Consider the following 26,531-nt stretch of genomic DNA (forward strand, 5'->3'; position numbering starts at 1 on the left):
GAGCAAGAGCAACTCATGCGTTGTCCAAAAATGCATCTTGCTTTGCAGGTAAGTGTCATGTGCTTTTATAATTCTTTGTAATACTTTTAGTGATATTCTCAGGAAACTGAACTTCCACAAGAATATAAAGAGCAGCCAATTTGCTGCATGTTTGTTGTGCCGAGATGACCAATATTCCAACTACAGAGATTCAGATAAGCAAGAGGATCAGGAGGTGAAGCTCCAAAGAGCATGGATTACTGTCTTTCTTTTTTCAATTTTACACGTTTGGTGGTTTGTGAAAGTGTTTTCAAATTCTGTATGAGAGACTAACTAGAGGATTCTTGTAAAAATGAATTTTTAGATGACCTCATACTTAACATATTTACATCCATCAAAGTATCAAGGTGAGGGATTTGAGAGATGGCTCAGAGTTTAAGAGCACTGGCTGCTCTTCCAGAGATCCTGAGTTCAATTCCCAGCAACCACATGGTGGCTCACAGCCATCTATAATAAGATCTGTTGGTAACTTCTTCTGTCATGCAGGCAGAACACTGTATATATAATTAATAATAATAATAATAATAATAATAATAAAGGAGCAAGGTAAGCTTGGCCAGGCAGCTGTCTTTACTCTATGGGTTTGTTATAGGATCAAGTACTAGGTAGTTGCCAGGTTCTGAACCTTTCTGACAAGTGAGGGAAAGAGACTTTAATAATTGGCTGCTATTGGTATAATTGGGAGGGGACACACACACATGTAAAGTCAGTAAAGGAAGGAAAAGATGATATGAGTATTTGATGAGATCATAATACTGTATTTTATATTATAAAGTTGTAATATCATGAAACAGTTTCTTTTCCTGTTGCTCATATCAAAAGCAGCTGAAGGAGAGAAAAGGTTTTTTAGGATGGTTGTTCAAGAGCGCAGTAGGTTTGGTCCTTCATAGTGAGGATGGCTAGGAGACCGAGGAGTGAAGCAGCTGGTCACATGACTGACACCTGCAGTCGGAATGGGGAGAGGGATGAATTCTATGCTTGTTTTCTCCTTTTTATTTAGGTCATTCCTCAAGCTTGGGGTGGGAGAGGAGGGGGTGGAGGATTGTCCAGCCACTTTTAGGACGGGTCTTCTCACCTCAGTTAACCCAATTAAATAAGTCTTTACAGGTGTGCTTGGAAGCTTGTCTCCTTGATGATCCCAGATCAAGTTGACATTTAACACTACCCATCACATTCTTAATTTCCTTCTAAATTCCTAATCAGTAACGTGTACATTGGGTATCGGTGTCATGAGTGTATTTATCTCAGAACTTGCATATTCTTCCCTGATCTTCACATCTTGTTCAAATTTTCAAAATCTATTTAAAACATATGATGTTATTTTATTTACATATTTCCCATGAAGCCAACAAAACAGTCTCAGGAAAAAACATGTTTATTGTATGTGACCGTTTATTCTCTTCTCAACATCATGATTCAAATTATCTTGTGACACCTAATTATTTAAAAATACTTCAAGCTAAAATATCCATGACTTCAGCAGACAACAGCAAGCGAGTTTGTAGGTGTGGATTGTGTGTGCGTATGTGTGTCCCAGTCTTCAGGAAGGCTCTATTCACTTTATGAGCAACCCACTTCTGTGTGTATACCTGTGCTGCACAGTGCTCGTTAGTAATCAAGACTATAAACCTGCATTTATTTTATGGAATAACGACAGCGAACCAGAGGGGGGAAAGCCTGAAACTTATCTTACAAAATGAATTCTGAATGTCGCCGGACCCTCCCTAATCAGGTCAATGTCAACTCTGAGACACTGTTCCATTCATCCCTTCCCAGGCGCTGATGAGTGAGAACCCATGCTTGCTTCCTTCTCCAGCCTTGCCTGGACTGCTCCTTATAGATGAAGACGCCTCTGCTGCCACCTTGTGGGCTTTCATTACCGAATCTTAGAGGCACTGGTTGAGACTTAGTAGGTCTTAAAGCAAAGCTAACTGCATGCAGCATAGCTGATATCGGAGACAGTTAACAGGAAAAGCAGGCGATTTGTGTTTCCCAATAGGAATTTAAAGCCATGGTTATGATTTAAAGTGCTATGTTTTATAAAAGCCAGCGTAACCTTGCCCACGATTGAAAAAGAACATTTACAAGAAGCTGCTCAGGGCTCAGGTCCTTCAGGTACAGAGGCATAAGCGGAAGGGCACCTGTATGTGGGGGCACCTGTATGTAAGGGGCAGGATGGTAGGTGCTGAGGCTGATTTGGGGGCTGTTTTAGGGTAGCCTAAGCCACTTTATTCCTTCCCAGGCTAAGACTGCAATGGTGGGCTTTCCTCTAAGTTCATCACTTGACTCCTTTTGGGGGATTGCATTTTTGTTTGCATGTTACTCCTGGTAAGACTCAGTTCCACGAATCTGTGCAACATGTTTTTATCTATCTAAATCTTCTTATGTCACCTGTAAGAGTCTACAGTCTGTCACAGAAGGGATATCCAACATTGAATGACTGAATTTTAAGTATCTTCCACGTGCTTGAAGTAAAAAAAAAAACAAAAACAAAAAAATGATACTTTTTTCCAGAACTTTCTACGAATTACCTCCTCAGTTTTCACAACTATGGAGTCTAGTATGAATGAGCCTGTCACTTTTTTCTGCTCAGTATTTACTATTATGATTTTAGTAAAACTTCACTAAAATTCCTGAGGCAAAACAACTTTCCACATCCTCAAATTTTATTCTGTATGATTAATCCCTTTCCCATAAAATAGGGATTTGTAGGTGTGGAGCCATGGTTCTTGACAAACCTTTAGGGGCCAAGCTACACTTTCACAGGGGTTCCCTAAGAACATCAGAAAACACAGATATTTCCATTCTGACAAGGGGAACAGTAGCAAAATTACAGTTATGGAGTAGCTCTGAAAATAATTTTATGGCTGGGGATCACCACAACTTGAGGAACTGTGTTAAAGGGTTGAAGCATTAGGAAGGTTGTCAGCCACTACCCTACAGCTTGATTACCTCAATCTACTCCACATCCCCACTTTAGTGATGCAGTCAGATACGGAGGGAACCAGAATCCAGTTGGAGCCAGTGAGATAAGAATGGAAATTCCCTGTAGCTATTTTTGTCAGTGAGCTGATGCTTAATCAAGGGTTGAAAGGCATTTCCAGGAAAGGCCCTCACTCATGTCCTCTGAATGGAGGCATTGGGAATAACTGGGGTGATACTCAGTTTTGGAAAAACTGCCGATAGGCCAAATAAAACCTGAACAGAAGCCAATTTTGGACTTGGGGTTGCAGGAGTTAATAAATTTGCTTGTTTATACATACTGAGCTGAATTGTTTTGTCACAACATGAAAGGGATTACTCCATCTTCTCATAGCAATTATCCTCATTTTGCAAAAGGAGAAACCTAGATTCAAGGAAGTTGCACGATGCATGCCAATGCTTCATGCTCTGCAGCTGGGCCTGCACTCCACTGCCAAATCTCTGAAACAGTTTTGCAGTGTTCCTTCCACAGTTAGTATTGGAACTGCTGAGAAAACCAATAGACTTATTCTCTTGTCATCTTAGAGTGGGAGTGAATTCATGAAATCAGTTTTGAGAAGAGACCTAAAATAATCACTAAGGAAAGGATGCTGCAACTAAGACCTTGGGATCAAGTGACTTTCTGTGGGCGTGGCTAAACATTTGAAAAAGCAACTTTCCAGGGCACATGTCTTGTTTCCTTCTAACCACTTCTTAATTGGGTGCAGATTCGTCTAAAATAGTGCTCAGAGAGAGCTTATACAGGAAACTGACATATAGCTATTTGGTGTTTCCTTTTTCCCATATGTTCCCATACAACCCACTTTTGTATAACTTCTTTTTGTGTAATTATATTTTCTGATATCACCCAGTTTGGTTTCATTAGACACTTTATGGACATACTCTCTCATAGATATTCTGTTGCTAGGTAACATCTTCCTTTCTCTTCCTTTCCATCCCTCTCTTTCTCCTGAACTGGTTACCATAGTTCCCAATGTAATGTGTGGCCTAAGCCTTTACTATAATCTTGTTGGCTGGATTAAGATTTGTGTTCACATTCTCTATCTGTCTGCCTGCTTCTCTCTCTTTTCCTTATCTCTCTACCCAATTACAGTCTCTTTGCTCAACCATGTATTTATATTTAATTTACACCAGATGCACACATTATGAAACCAAAATAACAACAACAACAAAACAGATACATGACTCATTGTAACTATTCCATAAATATTTACCCTTCATAATTTATCTGGATCTTCCCCCTTTCTTACATCCTTACCCAGTAATCACATAGGTTGAGGCCCTAATTAAAGATGTGTTAAACTGGGGTGGCATGTTAAGTTTCAGAAAATTTTTTTCAGCATTTGATAACTTCTGGTTGCCACTGAAGGGCTCACTCTCCATCCTTCTCTGCAACGCTCTGTGTCTAGAAAGCTCCTGTGAATTTCTTCATCTGGTTTCTGATTCCAAATCATTGGCTGAAGATCAGAGTCAGCAGATAGGATAAGACTGGAGTTCTTCCTTTAACTATAGTTCATCTGTTTCATCATGCATTGAGACACTGAAGGTCACAGGTTAGGGTGTCCCTTTCATACAGATTTCAACAGCTGAACCCTTGTCATCCTTGTCTCACATCTTCACCCAAGGATGGAAATGGCTCGACAATACTTGCATCAGGCTTCTGGACTACCCCTTACTCGTGTCTCTTATTTATATAAATACCTTTGTGATTAAGACTTCACTACAGTCCCTTAATGTGATTGTGCCATGGGTTTTATTTGGTGGATGAGATAGCAGCTCAGCCTTATGGGTAGAGGCCAGAGAGCAAAGCAAATTTCCAAGGTTAACTAAATTCAGCGGATGCTGGTTGGTGTTTCACTGGCTTTCTTCACTACTCAGGGTGCTGGCACCAGCTCTGTTCCTGGCTCATGGGATGTATCAGTACCTATGCCTACATTCATGAAGAAAATAAGCCAGGTTTTTTTCTTTTCATTTAGTTTCAAATCTTAACTTTGGTTAGTTTGAGCAATTACCACTCCATTATCACATTTTAAGTCACTTTAGAAAAATCTAAGAATGGGACTCCACTTACCTATTTGAAGCTACGTAAGCACCATGGGCTGTCACATTCTTCACACAAAGAATAATCAGGTCATGCTTTATTTAAAAAATATGGGTCAACTGCTCTGATCTGTGTCTTCCCCAGCAAGGACACTTATTAACACCCAATTTCTCTCTACAGTGTTGCTAGAGCTATGTGTTTCACAAGACAGATATATAAAGGTCAAACATGATAAAGCTGTAATAGGCATTGAATGCTATATTAATAAGTGGGCTGCAATTTATTCATTCTGATTACCTGACTATCCCCAATAAGGGTTCTACAAATTTGGGGTGATCTTATTTCACATCCCCCCACAGCATTTGAGGATCTTAAAGGCAGCTCATAATCTATTTAAGAATCAGAGCTTTTTTTGATGATACTATTTTTAATGTTTCAGTACCAGTGTAACTGGTTTATTTAATTATTTATAAGCAAATAAGTAGCAAATGGACATAAGTGCTTGAAAAAAACACATTTAACTTACACAGCTCTATGGACTCAGTTCTGTGAGTATAGGAAGCTATGGCATGTGTAGACAATTCATAGCCACAAGCGTGCAGCTTGGAGTTAAAAGTTACCTCAGACATATTTCCAGTCTTGCCCAAGCAGCAGATTGCTTTCCCAGGGCTACTAATTATAGTGTTGCAGCTCGTGTTGAGCCTTAGTTGTGTACACATATTGTGATCAATATTTCTTAAGAGTTTGCATTGAATCCAAATTGCTTAACAGGGCTAAATAGCCAAGGCAGGATGTGTGTATTCAGTAGCCTTTGTGAAGAGCCCTGTTGACACTTCTCATATGTGCCTGATTTGCTAAATTGTTTTAAAGTTTGTGCTTCTGCCAACACAGTACTTAATATTACTAGAATTAGCAGCAGAAAACTGTTGTTGAAAGCTTAGCTCTAGAAAGGTTTCAAAGTGGCTGCTTGATATAACAAATGAAAAACAAGGCTTCTTTTTTTTTCTTCCCTCTCTCTCTGTCTTCACTGGTGGATAGTAACCTTTATTTAGCTGCTGAAAAAAGCCATTGTGAAAGTCTAGCAAAACTGCAACTGAGTGGCTTCATTTTACATTGTTGTTTTTATTGACAAATAGCACATAAAACTATACGGATTGATTTCTGGAGAAAGTAAGTATAACTATGTGTACACATACATATATATTTAAGAAATTCATGTGAGTGCACTTTAGCATAATGCAAATAAATAAACGGCATGGTGGAGCGAGGGTGACAATATACTCTAACAGTAGAAATTTTAACTATGGGTCTTGTCCTCAATTTTGTGTGGCAGATTCAACTGTATCCCCTTTCAAATGTGTATACTAAAATCACATGCGCTAATGTGATCTCATTTGGAGACTGAGTCTTTTGGGGTAATTATTTAGATGGGTAATGAGGAGTGGGTCCTGCTGTTGGGTTAGTACTCTGATTAGAAGAGAACTTATGGACATTTCTGCCTCTCTTTCCACCCTTATGCACCAAACAAGCATGATGTTAGGACACAGGGAGTAAACAGCTTTCTGCAACTGACTCAAGGACCAATTTATCACACACCATTGCCCCCAGGGCATCTTGATCTGAAACTGCCAGTTTCCAGAACAATGAGAAACGGATTCCTACTGTTTGATCCACCAAGGCTGGCATCTATTTCCATAGAAGTCTGAGCTAACAGAGTTACTGTGTGCGTGATCTCTCAAGTACTACATAGATTTAAAGCTAGCAGAATTACTTTGCATATCTAATAGGCTATACTTTCAGTCTACTGGGTCACAGTGCTATTTTTCTTGTTCATTATTTTTATGGGCAATGACACCAAAAAGTCATTACTTTTGCAGGTCACTTTTGTTTCCATTACATGAATTAACAACTCAATTTCATTACGGTGCCATTTTAGAGTAGTCCCCTCTCCTTATAAAATGGAGTCTTCTGCCTTTTTTCACAGGTACTCTATCTGAAGAGGAGAATACATAGTCCATTAGGAGGTTGGGTGGCTGGAGGCCACCCTTACCAGGTAAACTGTCACTTGAAGCTGTGTAAATTCAACAATATACCTGACATAGTATATTCTTGTCCTTATAGATATCAGACCTAATAATTCCAGTATTGACTATTGATTTTGCCTCATCTGAAATCAACAGATCTTTTTCAATCTTCAATGTACAATTAAATGGGAAATTAAAAACGACCAATAAGTCCCGCTCTGTGTGTGTGTGTGTGCGCGTGTGTGTGTATGTGTGTGTGTGCATGGTTCTGTGGCAGAGGCAGGGGGTGGGTTGTGCATATGGAGGCCAGGGGACAACCTAAGTACTCTTTCTTAGTCAGTGCCCCCTTTTGTTTTGAAATAGAGTTTTACACTTGCCCAGAGCTTCCTTATCATGCTTGGCTAGTGCTAGCCAGCCCCAGGGATCTGAGAGTCTCTGTCTCCCCAGGGCTAGGATTAAACATCTAAATTACTGTAATCAAGTGAACTTAATGGCCACCAGAAAACATGTATCTTATATTAAAGAAGGGGTTAGATTGATTATTTGGAGGCTGGTTTTTCTTAGTCAAAATAATACGTTTTCTTTTTTTTTTGTTTGCCTAGTATTTTTACTATTATTTTCCCCCAAGATATTTGTGTGTGTGTGTGTGTGTGTGTGTGTGTGTGTGTGTGTGTGTGTGTGTGTGTGTAACTGGAACCCCACAGTCTAGACCAGGCTGGCCTCAAACTCAGAGATCAGCCTGCCTCTGCCTTTGGAGTGTTGGGATTAAAGGCATGTGCCACCAGCTACTGTCATTCTTCTTGTTCTTTAAACCATTTCTATTCACTACTGTAAAAATTTCCTATTATATTTTGAAATGTCATAGTTGGAAGGGAAAAGGAAAGGGAAAAAAATTACAAGGCTATATAGGCAAACTGTCTGTATTCTACCTTCCTCTCTGATACCAGCTGTGCACCTGCCAGTAAGTGAAATTATAGCCCATCTAACTTTTCACTCTAGTAAAAAGGGAAAAAATTGCACAAGCCGGATATAGTCCTGTGTTGAGGAATAAGACTTTATAGCTTACAGTTCCCATTAGTTGGTGTTGTTCAACCTACACAGAAAGCCATGTTGAAGAATAAGGAACAGCTTATGAAAAGAAAAGCATATGATTTAAAGCACACACACACACATATACACATGCACACACATACATTTGGTAAATTCCATATTGTTTGATATACAAATATAAACATGCATACATAATCTTCATAAAACTGTTGCCTATACAATGCTGTCTGATTCTTGGAGACAAGATTTTTTTTTTAATCTGTGGGCTAAAGTGAGTTTGTTTAAAACATAGTTTATAATACTGGCAACTTTGTAATTTAAATATTGGATTTAGAAAGCCTGCTATAGGCTGTGGTGCTGAAAATCCTTTCTGTATCTATCTCCACCCCTTTTCTCTAAGGAAGATACATTATCAGGATTTGGTATTTTGTCCTACTTGCAAGCTAACAACAAGCTTGCCAGTTTGCATACAAGTTGGCAGAGGCGCGGGATGCCTAGATGAAAAACAAAGGACTTCATTACTGACAGTACAATAGGGGCCTGGGCAAAGCTCCCTTGAACCAGTGGGAGCTTCCCAGAGAGTCTCAGTTAAGTAAGCAATGGGCTTGCTATCGCACCGGAGGAAGTCCGTGGTTATGTAGGCTTAGTCTCTTTAAAAGGGCTGTTAGCAAGCTAGTCCAAATTTTATCCCCGGGGTGGGGGTGGGTACTGTCTTTGAAAGTAGACATGTAGAAATCAACAGACCTATGGAGATCTGACTCCCAGCATAAAGAGAACACATCAGTGAAACTATTTTGATTAAAAAAAAAAAGGTACAGAGGAATTCTGATCTTTTTAAATTTACGTTAGTGTTGTAACTACAAACAGCCCTTCCTAAGCACTTTGAATATGCAATTTGTCAATTAGAGTAAAACTTGGCATGGATTTCTTCTGCCAACATTTTATCAGTTGGTACCCCGTGAGTCACACTCTCATTCATTCTATCAAGCAGGTTTTTATTCTGCTTCTCTTTAAGTCTATCCCAATATTAGTTACAAAAACAGCTATTGCTGCAGAAACTGGCACTTTCTCAACAGTAGGGTGGATATTAGCAACTTGCTTCTTTCTGCCTCTTCTGATAAAATAGTTTCACAAGGTCCAGAATTTTCTTCCGCTGCAGTACGGCAGAACAATGTTAAACTACTCGGCTATGCAAGGCTGATTTCCTCTGTTAATACTTGACATTTTGGCGATCTCATTTATTTTTTAATATTAGGGCTTTCCTTTTTTTTTTTCCCCCAGAAAGAAATGGTATCAACTCAGTCCTTTTGTTTGTAAGCTAATTAATTCTAACAGCAGCACTGCTCTTCTGAACTCCAGACCTGGAGACACAAAATCCATGAGTTTCAGAGAAAAACAGGCTGGTCGCAGCTTTTTGTCAAATGATAAGAACAAAGATGTTCTCTTGATGTTTTTAATTAGGCAGCACATCTTAAGAGATTGCTTAAAAGTTGAATCACCGGTAAAGTTACCAAATAGTGGAAGACATGTAAACAGCATTTTTAAAAAATAGTATATTCCTACACAGTATTTGGAACATGCATGATTTTAAAAAATCTATTCAGAAATCAAATTCAACCAGACACCCTGTATTTTTATTTGCTACTTCTGGCAACTGTGGCCACTACTACAAATTTACAAATACCCTTTCTCACATTAGGCATCAAAAGCAGCACAGCTATGATTAAGGTTTCAAAGTTCTGTTGCCTCATCCACATTCTATAGAACTGTGAGTAACTGCAAAGTTGCAACTCTCTGCTCAAAAGAACTACGGATAGGTAGGTTAAAAGTAGGCCGGTCAGTTCGGGATTTCTACAGAGAAAGGGAAATTTTAGGAGTTGACAGCCTGAAGAAGCTTTCCACAGAGGGTGGGGAACTGACTGTGGAGGAGGCTTCTGGAAAGAACTTGAAAGAGCCAGTAAGAGAGACGAACTGGAATCCATGAGACAGGCTGCAGCCAATGCTAGCTGGGATGGGCGGGGCTAGACTCGGACAGGGGCGGGGCTCCAGAGGCGGAGCGGGCTCTCGGGAGCCGAGGTGCGAGCCACCGCAGTTCAGACCTTTCGGCACCTGTCGCACACCTGTGCCTTCCTCGCAGCAGCGCTGACGTTGACCTACGGGTGACTCGTGACTCTTGATCGGCTGGTCATGGCCTACCCAGGATACGGAGGAGCGGTAAGTCCTCGCGAGCTGTGGCGACCCTGCGGGCCGCGTCGCGATGTGGAGGTCACCCTCTGGTCCTGACAGTGCCCTCTGTCTGGTACCAGGCGACGCCGGGACTCTGCGTGGTGCTAGATGCTGGGGCTGGGCGGGGCCCTGCACCCAGGGGAGAACCGCGAGTTGGGGTCTGATCCAGAGCATCGAGAAGCGTCCTTGTGTAGATACCCAGGGGGTGTGAAGTGTTTGTGACTTACAAATTTTGTTTTCAGAATGGAGGAACAAAATACCATGTCTTGTTCCAGTTACCTTTTGCGGTTTGCCCCCCTGATCCTCGCTCCCCAAATCCAGGCAGTTTTTCTAAGCGATCCTCATCCCGAGTTGAGTTCTTTATTTATTTTTAATAACCTCTTCTTGTCGTTTAAATTGCTGGGGCGTAAGTTGAGAGGAACTTTCAGTACCTCTTAAACTTTTCCGTAGTAACAAGCACAATCTGACTTTCTAGACGTTGCTTTTGGAGGGGGCTGGCTTATTCCCTCTCATGTAACTTTACACTCTACCTCTGAGAGTTACAAGTAGCTACTGCGGCTTGTGTGGGAAGGAAGACTTTCTCTCTTTCGAAAGAAACCAAACTTTGACTCCTCCCATCTAGTGACCTGCACACTGAGGCAGGCTGTCAAGTGGGGCAGTGGGGACAGAAGAGAGCATGTATTCTATGTCTATTCTTATTTGTCCCCCCCCCAAAAAAGAGAAGTTAATGTTTTGTTACAGTTAAATAGGAGTTGACATTGGCATGTATTATGGTCCTTAGACAAATAATTTCTACCCCTGAGAGTAAGGGATGATTATTTTTAAAAGTAAGCTTTAGTCCTAGGCCTTCAACTTCAATGCATGTGTGCCAAAACTGGTTTGCTTGAAGTTACTTGTTTGAATTTCGTCTAACACCATGCACTTTGCAATGTATATTCCCTATTGGTCCTGAGCATGCCCTTAAGGTAATGTTATCAGTCCACACCTTAATACTTGGTACAGTTAACAAAACAGAAAATGTTCTCTGCTAGATAGTACACCTTTATCTAGTAAAGTACATACATAATTCATGACTTTAGGAGATGCATTTCCAATAAATTCTCGTTTGTTTAATGACCGTTTATCAAACATAGCTGAGGATGTGGTACAATTGTGAGTGAGTTTGCTAGCATGCTCAAGGCCCTGGGTTGGAACCCCAGAACTTGCTGAAACCGGGCCTGACCTGATCCCTGCACCTGAGAGATGGGGCAGGAGTTCAAGGTCATCCTCAGCTTGAGGCTGGTCTGAACTACCTGAGGACTTGTATAAATTAGAATCAAACCAGCTAGAACCAGCTGAGTCTGGTAGCTCACTATGTCACCTAGCACTTTGGAGACCAAGGCAGAATTGGAGAGAATTCAAGACTGTAAAGGGGTCCAGGCAGTCCTGAAGTACAGTACAGAATCTTGTCCCCAGAAATTCCAAAGACGAAAATAAAGTAAGAATCCACATGTTGTATGTATCATTTTATATTTTATTATTTCTATACTAATAAAATTATAACATGACCTAAATGAATTTTTTATCTCATTTTTGGTCTTGGTAAATAAAACAAAATAAATAAGTTTCAGTTATACCCCTAATGTATTATAAGTATGAGAGGAACATATGTATTTTCTACAAATTTTAAGCATTAAATAAAATGAAATGTAGGGCATTCAATTGTTATAATTTCTATATTTTCATTTTTAGAAACTATCTTTCTTCAGGAAAAGACACTACATAGACCACTACTCCTAAAGTTTAAGTTCTAATAATCTTAGTATATAAGTACACTTGGATATGAAATTTATTTTAATAACACACATATACATGAGCTGTATGTAGCACTACACTAAACAAATTCATTTAATAAACAGTATTTTTAACTGATAAATTACAGGAGAAAGAAGATGACGTGGTGAGATCCAGTGAATGTCTGTAATAGTTTCATAGTGTGTTCAAGCACTGTAGTGCTTTGGGTCTTTGCCTGTCTTTCATTTCTTAGTTGATTCTTACAATTTTGCTAATTATAATCACAAAATTTACCTCAAACCCAGTCCTGAGATTGAGTGCCAAGAAAAGCAACGTCCAAATTTTTTATCTTGACATTATGGTTCTAATTTTTAGAAGCTGTTTAAAACACAGTACACACCCAACACAATGGGCCAGGAATACAATACAAACAGACACAAACATAATTGTGTAATTATATGTAATAATCATTCATTATATGAGAAGTGTATTTTAGGGTGTCATCTAGGATGTAGTTGCTCTGTGGGTCTCCTCAATAATTAAGCCGCCTTAAAACAATACTACCAAAAATAAGTGTAGAAAATAAGGGGCATACATTTACAGTTTTGCTGGTCTTAAAGCTGAAAGAAAAATAAACTTGTATCAATTAGTACATGCACATCTTAACATAATTTCCATGAAACTGCCAATGGCATCTGTGCAATGTGTCTCTTTACTTACCAGCAAAGGAAAGCTGATATTAAAAATAATGGTAGTAGCTGGATGGCTTAAATCCCAGCACTTGGGGGGGCAGGGAAGACAGAGGCAGATGAATCTCTGTGAGTTTGAGCACAACCTGGTCTACAGAGTGAAATCCAGGACAGCCAGCAGGGGTACACAAAGAAACCCTGTCTCAATTAACCTTAAAAAAAAAGTTAATTGTCCTGAACTTAGTTGTTTGAGTCTGATGCCCTACATACGGCCACATACAGGGAAAATTCATGTAGTTAATTCAGCAGCAGTACAACACAGTGTGGAGCTATTGTGCTTAGATACGGAAACTCTAGGGCAGAAAGATGCCCCAGGCAGGGCAATATATAAAATCATAGTATGCAGATACTAACCTTGAGACATACATATACTGCTGTCTTTAAAGAAAGACATTCATCTCATTGTACAAGGATAGGGAGAGGTCTTTAAAGTTACCCATCGTGGTTTATCACACACACACACACACACACACACACACACGTTCTCACGCACGCGAGCGCCATAGACACAGTATAGAATTTTTGTTTAGTGTAATTTATTTGCCAACTTCTCCAGTTAAATTTTTGTTGCTCCCCGATTTCCAGGAAAGGAAATAAAAGAAAACAGTGTCCTTCACTACAAGTTTCTACTCCCCCAAAGTTAAGACATTTATACTAGGAAAGATGTCAATGCCTTGAACCCAAAGACTCAGTTCAGATATTTTGTTCCACAATTCAAATAAATAAAGTTAATGCAGTTTTCTATTTCTGAGTATATATTTTCAGTTTGCCAGATGTTTCGACAAACAAGTATTTTAATGCTTAAACTAGCTGTCACTGAATATTTGAGAAAGGATATAAACTCTAGATCTGATTGATCAAACAGTGAATCAAAACATGAAAAAAAAATCCCAGGGATTTGTTCCACTTTAATATGTAAAATTTAAATCTCAGATTTCAAAGTAAGTCAAGGAAAGAGTCCACCTATTTTGTTATAAAGCTCTGACAATTGATAGGGGGAAGTGTATGTAAATAATTGCAAGAAAAATGTTGGCCTATTCTAAGAGAAACATATCTAACCATACTGCTTTGTCCCTTAAATTTAATAACTTCATAATTTGCTGGCAACATTTTAACAGACTGGAGTATTGAATTATACAACAGGAAAACATCCATCAAAATTTAGTCAAGAAAAATTACACAAGCCTTTTTTTAACAGTTAAAAATATACATAACTGGGTATGATTTTTTTATTTGCAGAAACGACTAATACAGTCTTTATAAATGTGCCATGTATAAATATGTGCATACATAGATAGAGAATGTGGATGTGAGACATTATCAGAGTGTGTTTTTGAGCAGTGTGTGGGACTAGCAGTTTGTATCAGATCATGACCCAGTATGGACCCCACGTCTTTAAGAACTGAATAATGAAGAAAGGTCCTCCACGTCTTTAAGAAGTGAATAATGAAGGAAGGTCCTCCAGCAACAGTTTGAGGTGGAAGGTGACTGAGAATACTCAGTGCTCATGATTGAAAGCTCTCTGCAGAGAGCCAGCTCAAAGGCTAGGCCATCAGGTTGGGGCTATTCAAACAGTTTTAGTTTCTCTAGGGTACCAATTTCTTCAGCAAGATAAGTAAGCAGGTCCTCTCCAAGGACAAGTTGTGTGAGACTGGTAAGGTGACCAGTGCCACTGGGAAGAGTGGTCCTCTGTTTTTTTGGTCAGAAACAGTTTCTTTTTATTGTGTGTGTGTGTTGGGGGGAGGGATGTTCGAGGCAGGGTTTCTCTGTGACTTTGGAGGCTGTCCTGGAACTAGCTCTTGTAGACCAGGTTAGTCTGGAACTCACAGAGATCCACCTGCCTCTGCCTCCCTAGTGCTGGGATTAAAGGCGTGCCCCACCACCACCACCGGCCAAAAACAGTTTCTGTAAATCCCTAAGATAAGTGGTTTCACTGGGCAAGGATTCCAATTTATTCTCCTCTAGGTCCAATTCTATTAACTTCCTAAGATTTCCAAGATTGTGGGTAAACATCTTTGGTAGATCGTTTGATAATAGTAGAAATAAGTCCGACACATCCACTGGTACCTAAATTCAGTCCTAACATACTGGTCCAAGTTCCAAATCTAAAAGAAGTAATGTTAACTGATCGTCCTTCATATTCAGCTCACCTAATCTACACTTTAGCTCTGTAGAGAATTCCGAAATGAGATCTTGTTGATTCGACTGTGTTGCATGTTGAGGGACTAAATTGTGGAAGACTGAGATGGACCATCCACTAGGTATAATTGGAAGTGATTTCTAGCTGAGGTCCAGCTACTCAATTTTACAGGACGGAATCAAAGACTCTCAGGTGTAGTATAGAATGCTACTGTTTAATTTTAAGACCTCAAATTTATGGCATTTTGCTAATGACCTGGGTATTCCTGACAATCTATTGTATCTCAGGCCAAGATGGTTTAAATGGGAGGGGTTTTCTATTGCGTGTGGGAGGTCTTGTTCATTGTGCTGAAAGTCAAAGGTGGTTATCTGGGTGAGGTTTCCAATCTCCTTTGGAAAGTTTCAAGTTGATTATTTGCTACATCCAGCACAAAGAGATTGCATCACTTGCCAGTTTCAACAGTTGCTTTAAAGTTTTGTTCTCTTGAGTCCTGAGTTGCTGGGTTTAGGCAGGTTTTTGATGTCTCTTGCCCCAAAGGTATAGAGTAGTGAGAGAATCTGGCCTAGACCAGACTGGCCTGGAACTCAGAGATCCACCTGCCTCTGCCTCCCAAGGGCTAGAATTAAAGGCGTGTGCTACCAACGCCCGGTTCTTCTGACCTCTTTAAGCACTGCACATGTAGAACCTGCATACATGCAGGCAAAGACACTCATACACATAAAATACAAAATAAATGAAGTTTGAAAAGTGTTGGCATAAGGAACTAACCATTTGGAGTTACAGGCACCTGTTACATGTTGGATCTAAAAGTGCTGTGGCCAATTCTGATAACTCATTCCAGCTGGTGAATGGAGCTGGGGGGTCACTGCTTCGTGACCCCCCCCCCAGAATGCATTTCCTACAGTCCTTAGACTTCACCAGAGCCCAGAGGCACGTGAACAATCCACAGCAGGTTCCCAAGTCATGCCCCTGTTTCTCCCTCATTCTTGTAATTCTTTTCTCTTTCTGCCCTCTTTGCTCGAGCTGCAAAGGTTCAGGACAAGACAGTTTTTGTTCAAAGTTGAATAACGAACAGTCTTGATGCTTCTTCCCTCTCTGGACTCATAAAGATGCAAAGTAAAGAGCTTTTCTAAGGCATTCAAATCTATACCAAGTAAAAAGGGAGAAGCCATAGTTGTAATTAGAGACGGGACGTGGATGGCTTCAGTTGTCAGATTGTGTTTGGAGTAGCTGGCCCGTTCTGGAGTCCTTGAAGTTTCAGATCCTCAAAGGCAAAAGGACAAACCACTTTCTTATCTTACAGACTGGTAAAAAATCAGCATAAAAGATAGAAAGTACTTTCTCTGGCAGTACAAAGACCTTCAGGGTCTTTATCTGTTCATTAGTAACATTGTAGATTTTCATGCTGCCTTGGAAGACTACTTGGATTGGGATCTTCTTTCTTTCTTTCTTTCTTTCTTTCTTTCTTTCTTTCTCTCTCTCTCTCTCTCTCTCTCTCTCTCTCTCTCTCTCTCTCCCTCCCTCCCTCCCTCCCTCCCTCCCTCCCTCCCTCCCTCTCTCTCTCTCTCTCTCTGTCTCTCCCTCCCTCCCTCCTTGCTTTCTTCCTTCCTTCCTTCATGGTCACTATACTTTTTGGGAAACAAACCACATCTCTTACTGTGGAAGGTTCTTCAGCTCTGTGATTTCCCATGCTTGGGTCATGTTTGATTGTATTTGCCCAGTTTTAGACTAAGCGCATGTCTAGAAACGGTAGTTCTTAGTTTGCTGCAGGTGAAACCCTAGGCTCTGCTTTCTGTTTATATGTGTTTCTAGTTTTCCTTAAAGTCATACACATTCTTCTTTTAACGTTTTGGTCTTAACCTGTAGGTCACGACAGGTCTGGGGGTCAAACCACCTTTTCACTGGGGTCAATTAAGACCACCAGGAAACACAGATAAAACACAGACATTTACATTGCAATTCATTACAGTAGCAAGACTATGGTTATGAGGTAGCAATGAAAGTAATTTTATGGTTAGGGGTTACCACAACAAGAGGATATGCGCTCTTGGGTGCAGCATTAAGAAGTTTCAGAAGCACTGTTTTGTTTGCTTGTTTCCTGTTTGTTTGTTTGTTTTTTGTGTGTGTGTGTGAGATGGTTTCTCTGTGTAGCCCCAGCTGCCCTGGAACTAGTTCTGTAGACCAGGCTGGCTTCAACTCACAGATATCCACCTGCCTCTGCCTCCCGAGTGCTAGGATTAAAGTCTCACATCATCACTCACCACCTCCCTGCTCAGAACCACTGTCTGTTTTAAATGTTCTTAGAGACTAGGGCTGGAGAGAAGGCTAGTGACTAAGAACACTGTTACGGACCAAGCTCAGTTCCCAGTATCCACATCAGGCAACTTGTCATCCCCCAACCCCGTTCCAGGGATGAAACCTCTTCTGGCTTCTGTGAGTACCTACTCACACACACAGCCGAGACTCTCCCTTACAAACATTCCCATAGTTAGAGACTTGAAACTTGTCTTTTATGCTTCTTTTATGGTTTGAGTAGCACGTTGATGAACTGTATTTTAATACAGACATTCTAGCATCCTGTAGTTAAAGCTTCAGTGGCAGATATGTTTGGAAGATTTTGCCATTGGATTTTTAGTCTTTAGGTGATTAAAATTAAAATAATTCATTTTAACTTAAGTTTTGTTGCCATGCTTGTTTTTTCCATCAACAGTTTGGAAACTTCAGTGGTCATATTCCAGGAATGCAGATGCAAATGGGCCAGCCGATGCCATGTCCCAGTATGTTCTCTGGCGGTTACCCTGGGTACCTGGCCTACTCTGACAGCTACCCTGCGGACGACTCTATGTGGACTTACTTCACAGCTGTTGCTGGACAGGTGAGGTGATAAATCTTTTACCAAATACGAGTCAATAAATGATCACTATTTCAAAGATGTGCCAACTGCTCCCACTTAGTGTATCATTTGAAATATCTATAAAACTTATGTCTTAAACGCATGTAGAATAATACTGTTCTTGAGATCGGTGAAGCTAGTCATAATTGCTTCATTTTTTTTAACTTCTGTTGAGTTTGCTTTTGTTAATTTCACATGAGAATAATGTGCATTCATATCATACAGCCCCCAGAGGCTCCCCCATTACCTTCCCATCTTCCCTACATGCATATCCTTCATTATTGTTGCTGTGAGATGCACTGAGTTTAGTTAATATCATCATTTTCACTAGTAGATGTCTCTAAGCATGACAGCTAGTATACTGCTCATTTGACTGAAAGGGGCAACGTTCTGGGGGGCGAGGTGGGGGAGTCTGAATCTCCCTTACCGTGTGCTTATTGTGAAGACTGGGTGGGACTTGTCTCGTTCAAGCTCATGCTAAAGTGTAATTGCAAATATGATCATATGGAGCAACAGGGGAGTCCTTTCTTCTTGGACACATGCTTTGGTTCTTCAGACACTACCTTCCTTTCACACTCATCTCCTCCACACAGAAAAGCATGTGACCCTCTCCAGAAACTGCCAGTAGCCTCCTGGCTTCCAAGAATGTGAGCCAGAATCAACTTGTTTTCTTTCTAAATGTGACAGTAAGGGGTTTTTGGTTATAGTCACAGACAATGAAATATATATTTCTCTAAATTCCTTAGCAAAGATCTCATCTTTCTAGTTGTTAATAATTGCATCCCAAATTAAGTATTTTTAACACTTAATGGTTGTCTTCTTTTGAATTATGTTTTCATAAATATTTATTTTATTTTTAATTGTGTGTGTGTGTGTGTGTGTGCGCGTGCACCCACGTGCATGAATGAGGGTCGGACAGGCAGGTAGGTGTGAGCCCCTTGACTGGGTTCTGGAAGTGGAACATTGGTCCTCTGGAAAAGCAGCAAGAGCTCATCACCACCAATCATCTCTACAGGCCTGCCTAATTACATGTTTTTATTTTAAAGTAAATTCCGTCATTGTGTTTCACACCGGGACACACCCTCCTCTTCTTAAATGACTCTGTAATACAAAACTAAGTACATTTCTGAAAGAAAAGGAGGAATACTCACATTTTGATTGGATAAATACAAGGAAGTTTTAGAGCTGTAAGTTAATCATGAGAACAATATTTTCCAGTTTGTGTCTCAGTTAAAACAGAAGTATGTCAAATGATGTGACAGGAAATCAGTTCCACTGCCATCCATTTATTGGAATTGAGAATTGCATGTATTCTCACAGATAAAGTTACATCATTTTTAGTAATATATGGTTTAAGTTGATGGCACGTTTTCTACAAAGGTTATCAAAATGATCATGTTGAGACTTTTTTATTTTTTAATACAAAAAATTTAAGAGCAAACATTTTCTTAATGGCATACTATGCTGTTAGCATGTTAGTCTCTAATACATTTGAGTCAGTATTGTAAGCCAGTTTTTTTTTTTAATTTTATTTTCCAGTTTAAATTTAGATAAGAAACAAGGTTGCTTCACAAGTCAGTTCCAGGTCCCTCTCCCACGCCCTCCCTTCCTCCCGAGCCCCCCCCCCGTTATCCCCTCATTTCCCCAGTGAGGCCCTCCATGGGGGTGTGCATAGTCTGTCATTTCATATAGGGCAGGGCCTAGACCCTTCCCCAAGATTTCAGGGTGAGAGTGCACCTCACATTGTTCTATGGGAGTCCAAAGTCCGTGTGTATACTTGGGATGGGTACTGATCTGCTGCCCAAGGCTCAATAGATTCCCTAGGCCTCCTCACTGACACCCAGATTCAGGGGTTCTTGATCAGTCCCATGCTGGCTTCCCAGGCTGATGCCTGGGATTCAAGAGTTAACCTTTGTCTGGTCAGCTGTTTCTGGGGGGTTAAACCAGCCCAGTCTTAATCCCTTTGATCATCAGTCCTCCCTCTCTGTGTGAGATGTGCATACAGTGAGAATGTGAGAACAAAGGAACGCTAAACTGAGAGGCAAAATATTAAAAGGTTCCTGTTTCCTTCAAGTATCACTTGAATCAAATTCCCAAACCTTTGTTTTTCCTTTTTTCTCCTATTGGCACTTGTCAAGAATAAATCAAAAAATTTCTGGTAGACTGTTCCACTGAGAATAAGTATTACAATATGAAACATAATAATTATTTTGTATGTGTAAGTGGATCTTAAAAATTATAAGTCAAAAAAAAGGAGAAAAAAAGAAGAAAAAAATTATAAAGTCACAGTAATGCCCTACTTGACAACAGAATTGTGCTCTGGAATTTTAGGCAGCAGAAAGACCAGGCGATTGATATAGGAAGGCATAGCCTATAGCTGGTGATGCCACTCTTGGGCTGGTGGTCCTGGGCTTTATAAGAAAGCAAGTAGAGTAAGCCATGAAGAGCAAGTCAGTAAGCAGCCCCCACCCCCACTCCAGCTCCCCATGGCCTCTGCATCAGCTTTACTTCCAGGTTCCTGCCCTGTTTTAGTTATTGTCCAGGCTTCCTTCAATGATGAACAGTGAGATGGAAGTGTAAGCCAAAGAAACCATTTTTCCCCCCAAGTTGCTCTGGTCGTATTGCTTCATCACAGCGGTAATAATAGTAACCCTAACTAAGACAATGGTGAAAGTGGTATTTTATATTCCAATTCAATAGGAGAGAGAAAGAGCGAGATAGAGAGGTATGTATGAGAATATATTATATATATATATATATGTACATATATATATATTGGACAAGGACAACCTAATTATTTGGTGTTTGTTTATATGTTTAACAATTTATTGGGGTGAGGGATATATGTTTTGTGTCTATAGGGTATAACAGGATGGTGCATCAAGACTATAGGGTAGAATTTCAAATCTGGGGCAGGCTATCAAATGGTGTCTTGTAAATTGCAGTTGTTTCTGGGAGAGGGTTGCTGATGGAAAGGATCAACAATATAAAAGAAAATCGTGTGCTGGAAATTCAAATGTTGGACTGATGACAAGGAGAAATTAAATTCTCTCTTGGTTTTGGCTCCAGTCTATAACCATCCTCCTCTCTATCATAGCAACGGAGGATGCTCTGAAGTAGGTAGCATTTCATAGAACACCAACAGCATCTTCCATCTTGAGTGCTCTTCAGGTCCCATCGTTTTTCTGAGAACAGAGGCTCTGTACAGAGTTTCCGTATGTGACCTGCCCTGGGCTGCTCAAGCCCCACAGACAACTTCCTTTCAGTCTGTGGTAGAAGCTGCAAAAGCATAGCTTCAGAAACTGTCCGTTTGCTATAAGATAAAACACAGTCATGTGGATAGAATTTCTTTAATGCCTTTTCCAAGTAAGGCATTGCTAGTAAGATGAAAGAGTACCTGATGACCGGATCCCACATGGTGGGATGCGGGAGAAGCTGTCCACTGATATCCATGTATGCTCCACACACCGTTACAAAATAAAAAAATTAAGACATTGTGATCATTTTAAAGGCCATGTTAGAAGACAGCCTTGCCCAATCCCCCCCTAGCCTTTTTTTTTTTTTTTTTTTTTTTTTTTTTGGTTCAATCTTCTTCCTACTTGGAAAGAGAACTTGAAGTTTGAAGATACAGCAGTCATATGTGGCTTGGGAACAATACCCTTGAGATAAAGGCCTGTGGATGGAGACCGTGTGAACTGCAGAGGTTGATGGTACATTTAAGGTGCCACATAAACTTGTGCCCAGCCCAGGATTTCCTTTAATAAGTGAACCCTTATTGACCTTTCTATTTAAAATGTTTAATTTGCTTAGACAAGGTCTCACTATGGATCCCTGATGGCCTTGAACTTAGAGAACTACACTGGCCTCTAGCCTAAATCATTTTTATAATGTTGTTCTGCACAGCAGCGTGTCATCAACGTAAGGCCTGGAAAATACTTTACTTTTGTTTTGCTTTGACCCTTTGAATCTAGCAGGGGCCTTACATACACTGAACACTTGAATTCATAGTGGTAGTGGCTACATTTCAACTTCTCATTGGCAACTCTATCCAGAAGCTGCTGTCATGGTAGCCGAGGACTAGAGAGAGTGCTATTCACTCAGGGGCCTGCATATCTGATACTCCTCTCTCATCAGGGAGGCTTTCCGTTGATACTCATCTGAAAGGCATCACTCTTAACCCTCACACAATACTCGGGCCTCTTATTTCTACATCAGTTATGTCATGTTTCCCGCTAGACTTTATTGTTACCTGACATATTCTTTGTCACAGAGTTTGGTCTTTTACCACTGAAATGCAAACACTGTAAAGACAAGGCGCTTGTTTTGCACAGTTTGATGCCTGATGTGTTGAAAGGGACTCGTGTGCAGTGGGCCCTCAGTTAGTGTGTGCTAAATGAATGAGTTTACTTAAGACTCATTTGTTCATGGCTCTGTAAATTTGCATAACGATTGTTTTAATGATTGTCTCATGAAAGTAATTTTATCTTGTAATGTGTTCTCTTTCTGCCAGCATCCCGGGTCCTGCTGCTGTCCCTGCCCCCAAATAACACACGAGACACTATATTAATTATGAAGCTGTTGGCTTCTTGTTATGGTTTCTAACTCTGACTTAATTATTAACCCATCATAACATATATATATATATATATATGTATATATATATATATATATTATACCAAGAACGTCAGACTTACGCCCTCTCCTTCTGGGATCACATGGCGACCCTCCACTCTTGACTACATTTACCAGAATCCTCCTTGACTCCTATCTTGCCAATTAGTGCTTTATTCATCAACCAATCAGACAACATATACACAGAAGGACTTCCTCCACCATTATCTAATATGGATTTTCTTTGAAAACTTTATTTTTTTCTGGCTATCATTTTTATGTGAAGTTTGAAATTTTGACTTTCAAATTTGTCCCAACTGAAGTTTGTCTTTCTTCCTCCCCCTTTCCACTTCCTTTAACATCCTTTTTTCCTGCCCCTCCCACCCCCCAACCCCCACCCCGTTCTTTTTCTCATATTTTTGTTATGCCATCACCTGGATTATGTCTTGGGTCAGCTCTCAGCTGATATGTCGTGATGATGTCATGATGATGCTGAAAATCCCATCCCAAGTGAGGTGTATGTAGGTCACAGCCTGGTCCTTCTCTACAGAAGTCTCAGAGGGTATATCCTTAACAGTGTATGTTCACGTGGATTATTTGGGTTCCTTTCATGAGTCTGGCACCCTATCTCTCTTCCTATATTCAAGCCATATGACATCTGTGTCACAATGACAGGAAGCCATGTTTGCTTCTACATAATGTACTAAAGTCTGATTTAGAGTTGGAATTATACATGTATGTGTGTGTGCATGTAAATCCACTTCATAATACTTTGAAAGCATAACTAATATACAGTGAACCATCATAGACCTCAAGTGTATTTAGTAAAGAATTAAATACACCCATTCTCTCATCACCCTTCTTAGTTGCCATAGAAGGTGCCCTAATGTAAATTCCCGGTGTAACCTTTAGTTGTTGCTGTATTGTTAAGTTACTTGGGGTCAGGCTGGGTTAGGACATGAGAGATTTTATTCTTGGGTGCACGACTTAAATGTATTTTTAAAAACCAGTAATAAAAACAAATGGATCTTTAATGTGATTTTCTTTAATGTAAGAACAGTGTGTTGAGCAAAAGTTCATTTTTCTCAGCTTTTAAGACAGGCTCTGACCTTGTGGTTGCACACAGGTCTCGATTGCCTCCCTTTCATATTGACTCTGCTTAAATGTCCGAAGCCTAGTCAACCTGTCTGATGACTTCATTTTTGTAAAACAGTAAATTATAGACTGGTTAATTCATCATGGTTAAATTTGCTTGTTTTTAGGAGATAATTGGGTGGAATAATGCAACTTGAAAGAAAAGATTATGTACATAAACAACTTTTCTTCTATGCCTGCAAACACTTCATAAACTGAAGAATCTGCAAATAGTCATCACGGTGCAGTAGATTGCTTGCAGTCCCAGCTGCCCAGGAGGCTGGCATAGGAGGACCACTGGGCCCAGGAACTTGAGTCTAGCCTTGGCAACATAATAATATACCCATTTCAAAGCAAAAAAAAAAAAAACATTAAAACAAGTAAAATGTTGAAAGTGTTGAGGAAGTTAGCAGATACAGTATGTAACCTTTAATTTTTCTTTGCTTTTTTTTTTTTTGTTTTTGTTTTGTTTTTGGTGGTGGGGTTCCAAGGCAGGGTTTCTTTGTGGCTTTGGAGGCTGTCATGGAACTCACTCTGTAGACCAGGCTGGCCTCTAATTCATAGAAATCCGCCTGCCTCTGCCTCCGAAGTGCTAGGATTAAAGGCATGGTCCACCACCACCTGGCTGAAGCCTTTAATTTTTCAATGAAGGAGGAGCTTTTCATAGGCAGGGTACATGTTTCTAATTATAAAGCACAAACTCCTTTTGATACACATTGTATCTACACAAAGCAGTGAGTGAAGAAAGCCGGGACCTTTGTGCATAAAACAGAAAGTGCAGGTTTGATGTGTGGTGCATCAAATTCAGGCTTATTTGATCAGACATGTTTCTTAAAGTTCATTCCCTCAGAACAGACAAGATCCTCAAATACTTTTATGTTCTTTAGCTGAAGTTCACAAAACTTATTTGTAGGTGTTTTTTTTTCCCAACTAATTTTGCTACTACAGTAGCTCCATACCCTACAAAGTTTGTCTTCTATGTTTAGAAACATAAAAATAGTAATAATAGCCCTACGGTGTGGGGATAGATGGCCTTGTGTGAGAAAGTTGCAAAAGAGGGCAGTACTGGGATAGAAAACACCAGACTGCATAGGATTTATTTCTTATGGTTTTAGTTACATTGCTGGAAATTTTCCTTGTATTCACATGGTTGTTTCTTGGATGTTTTAATTATGTTGTCTGCTCATTGAATTCTGTGTATCCTTGTGCTGCCTGAATATTGTGCTGATTTGTAAATGGGAAGAAATTACAAGGTTTAAAAATTCTTATTAATAGTATCTTTCCACTTAAGAGTTATGGAAAAAAACAATTATGTTATCATGGATGTCTGAGAGGACAGTTTTTAAATGTCAAAACAAGAAAAAAAAAGATTTTCTAACCTTTTACTGTAGTTGAGCACACCTGGTGTTTGGTTTGAACTTTGATGGCAGTGGCCTGGCTGTAGACCTGTCAGATTAGTGTATAGTTGTTTTTTGGTTGAGAGTGTAGCACTAAGGTCCTGGAGCCTTCAGGTCTTCAGAGAAACCAGGAATGTTAACACACACAGGATTGTTTTTCCAACGGGAAAGATGAAAAACCTGTTTTCTGTCCAGAAAGCTGAGATTTGGAACTGATTAACAAACAGCCTGTTGGTCTAGGCCATATCAAGCTCTTACAACTGAGACTGGAGGTGACTGATAATCTAAATGACTCATAGCCAGAGGCTCTCCCAAGCTCCCACAATCAGAGCCAGAGGTGGCTAATAGCCCAGATGACCTCGACCAGGCCAGACCCTTAGGCCCTTAAACTAGTGCAGGTAGCCTATCTCTAGAATGCATCTTCTTGGAAGACATAACAGGTACCCTGAGTTGAGTTTCCATGTAATTATGCTTCCTTGTGCAACAGGGATTGTATTACACTAGGACATTTTTTCCCCCAAAATTATACTGGGCTTCAATATGTTGGGAATATACTGCCTGTTATTAGACTTCCCAAAGTCAACAAATGAAGCTTTTATCCATTCGGTTTGCTTCTCTTTTTGATACCCCTTAGATTTTACTGCTTTATTTTTGCTGACAGTACATCAAACAACTTCATAATTTATGTTTCTTGAAACATAATATTGGCTTGAAATGGTTTCTTCAGGATAGACAATTATTGGTAATGTTTACCTGAGTAGAATGTGACGGAAAGGCCTTCTTATGGCCACATTATTGGAGAAATATTTTTTCTAACCCAGCCTCTTTTTTTTTTTTTTTTTTTCAGGACAGGGTTTCTCTGTATTGTTTTGGAGGCTGTCCTGGAACTTGGTCTGTAGACCAGGCTGGCCTCAAACTCACAGAGATCGGCCTGCCTCAGCCTCATTCTTAAAAACATACTAATTTTTCTTGAATCACAGTTTTAAGGATAAGTATGGCATCTGTAATTTGGCAAACTCCCTCCAAGTACAGTGATACAGATGTGAAGGGAGCAACTAGATGCTCTCAGGAAGTATGACAAAGGTGACCGTGAGTCATGTGACAAAGCCTTTTGCATTGTTTTCACTGTGAGAATACAAGGGTACTGCCCTGCATCTCAGACCCAGGGAATAGGTTATCCAGGTTACACAGTCTGTGATGTGCCTTTGCTGGCAATATTTATCTTGTGAGTTTTGTGGTTTATACCGTTTTGATAATTGCTGTTTCTTGGTGGCCCTAGCACAGCACATAGTTAAGCTTTTAATGTCTTTTGGTAGCATTGCACATTAAAGCCCATGGCCATTGTTATTTTTCTGTTTTGTTTTTGTTTCCTTTGCAGGATGGTGAGGTGGACGCAGAAGAGCTTCAGAGATGCCTGACACAGTCTGGAATTAGTGGGACTTACGCACGTGAGACCTTGCATTGCTTTGCTT

General features: G+C 40.0%; 1 protein-coding gene across 1 annotated transcript in view; it reads left to right on the top strand.

Moving 5' to 3' along the window:
• Window positions 1-10,180: 10,180 nt before the first annotated feature.
• The window catches only part of Gca (grancalcin), a 28,724-nt gene continuing 12,373 nt past the window's right edge, over window positions 10,181-26,531 (top strand). The window contains exons 1-3 of the mRNA XM_040745460.1: window positions 10,181-10,350; window positions 17,735-17,899; window positions 26,438-26,507. Coding sequence (XP_040601394.1) covers window positions 10,324-10,350; window positions 17,735-17,899; window positions 26,438-26,507 — 262 coding nt within the window. The 5' untranslated portion in view covers window positions 10,181-10,323. The remainder of the gene's footprint in view (window positions 10,351-17,734; window positions 17,900-26,437; window positions 26,508-26,531) is intronic.

Source organism: Mesocricetus auratus, unplaced genomic scaffold (assembly GCF_017639785.1).
Source record: "Mesocricetus auratus isolate SY011 unplaced genomic scaffold, BCM_Maur_2.0 Super-Scaffold_100004, whole genome shotgun sequence".
In the NCBI taxonomy this organism is placed as follows: domain Eukaryota; kingdom Metazoa; phylum Chordata; class Mammalia; order Rodentia; family Cricetidae; genus Mesocricetus; species Mesocricetus auratus.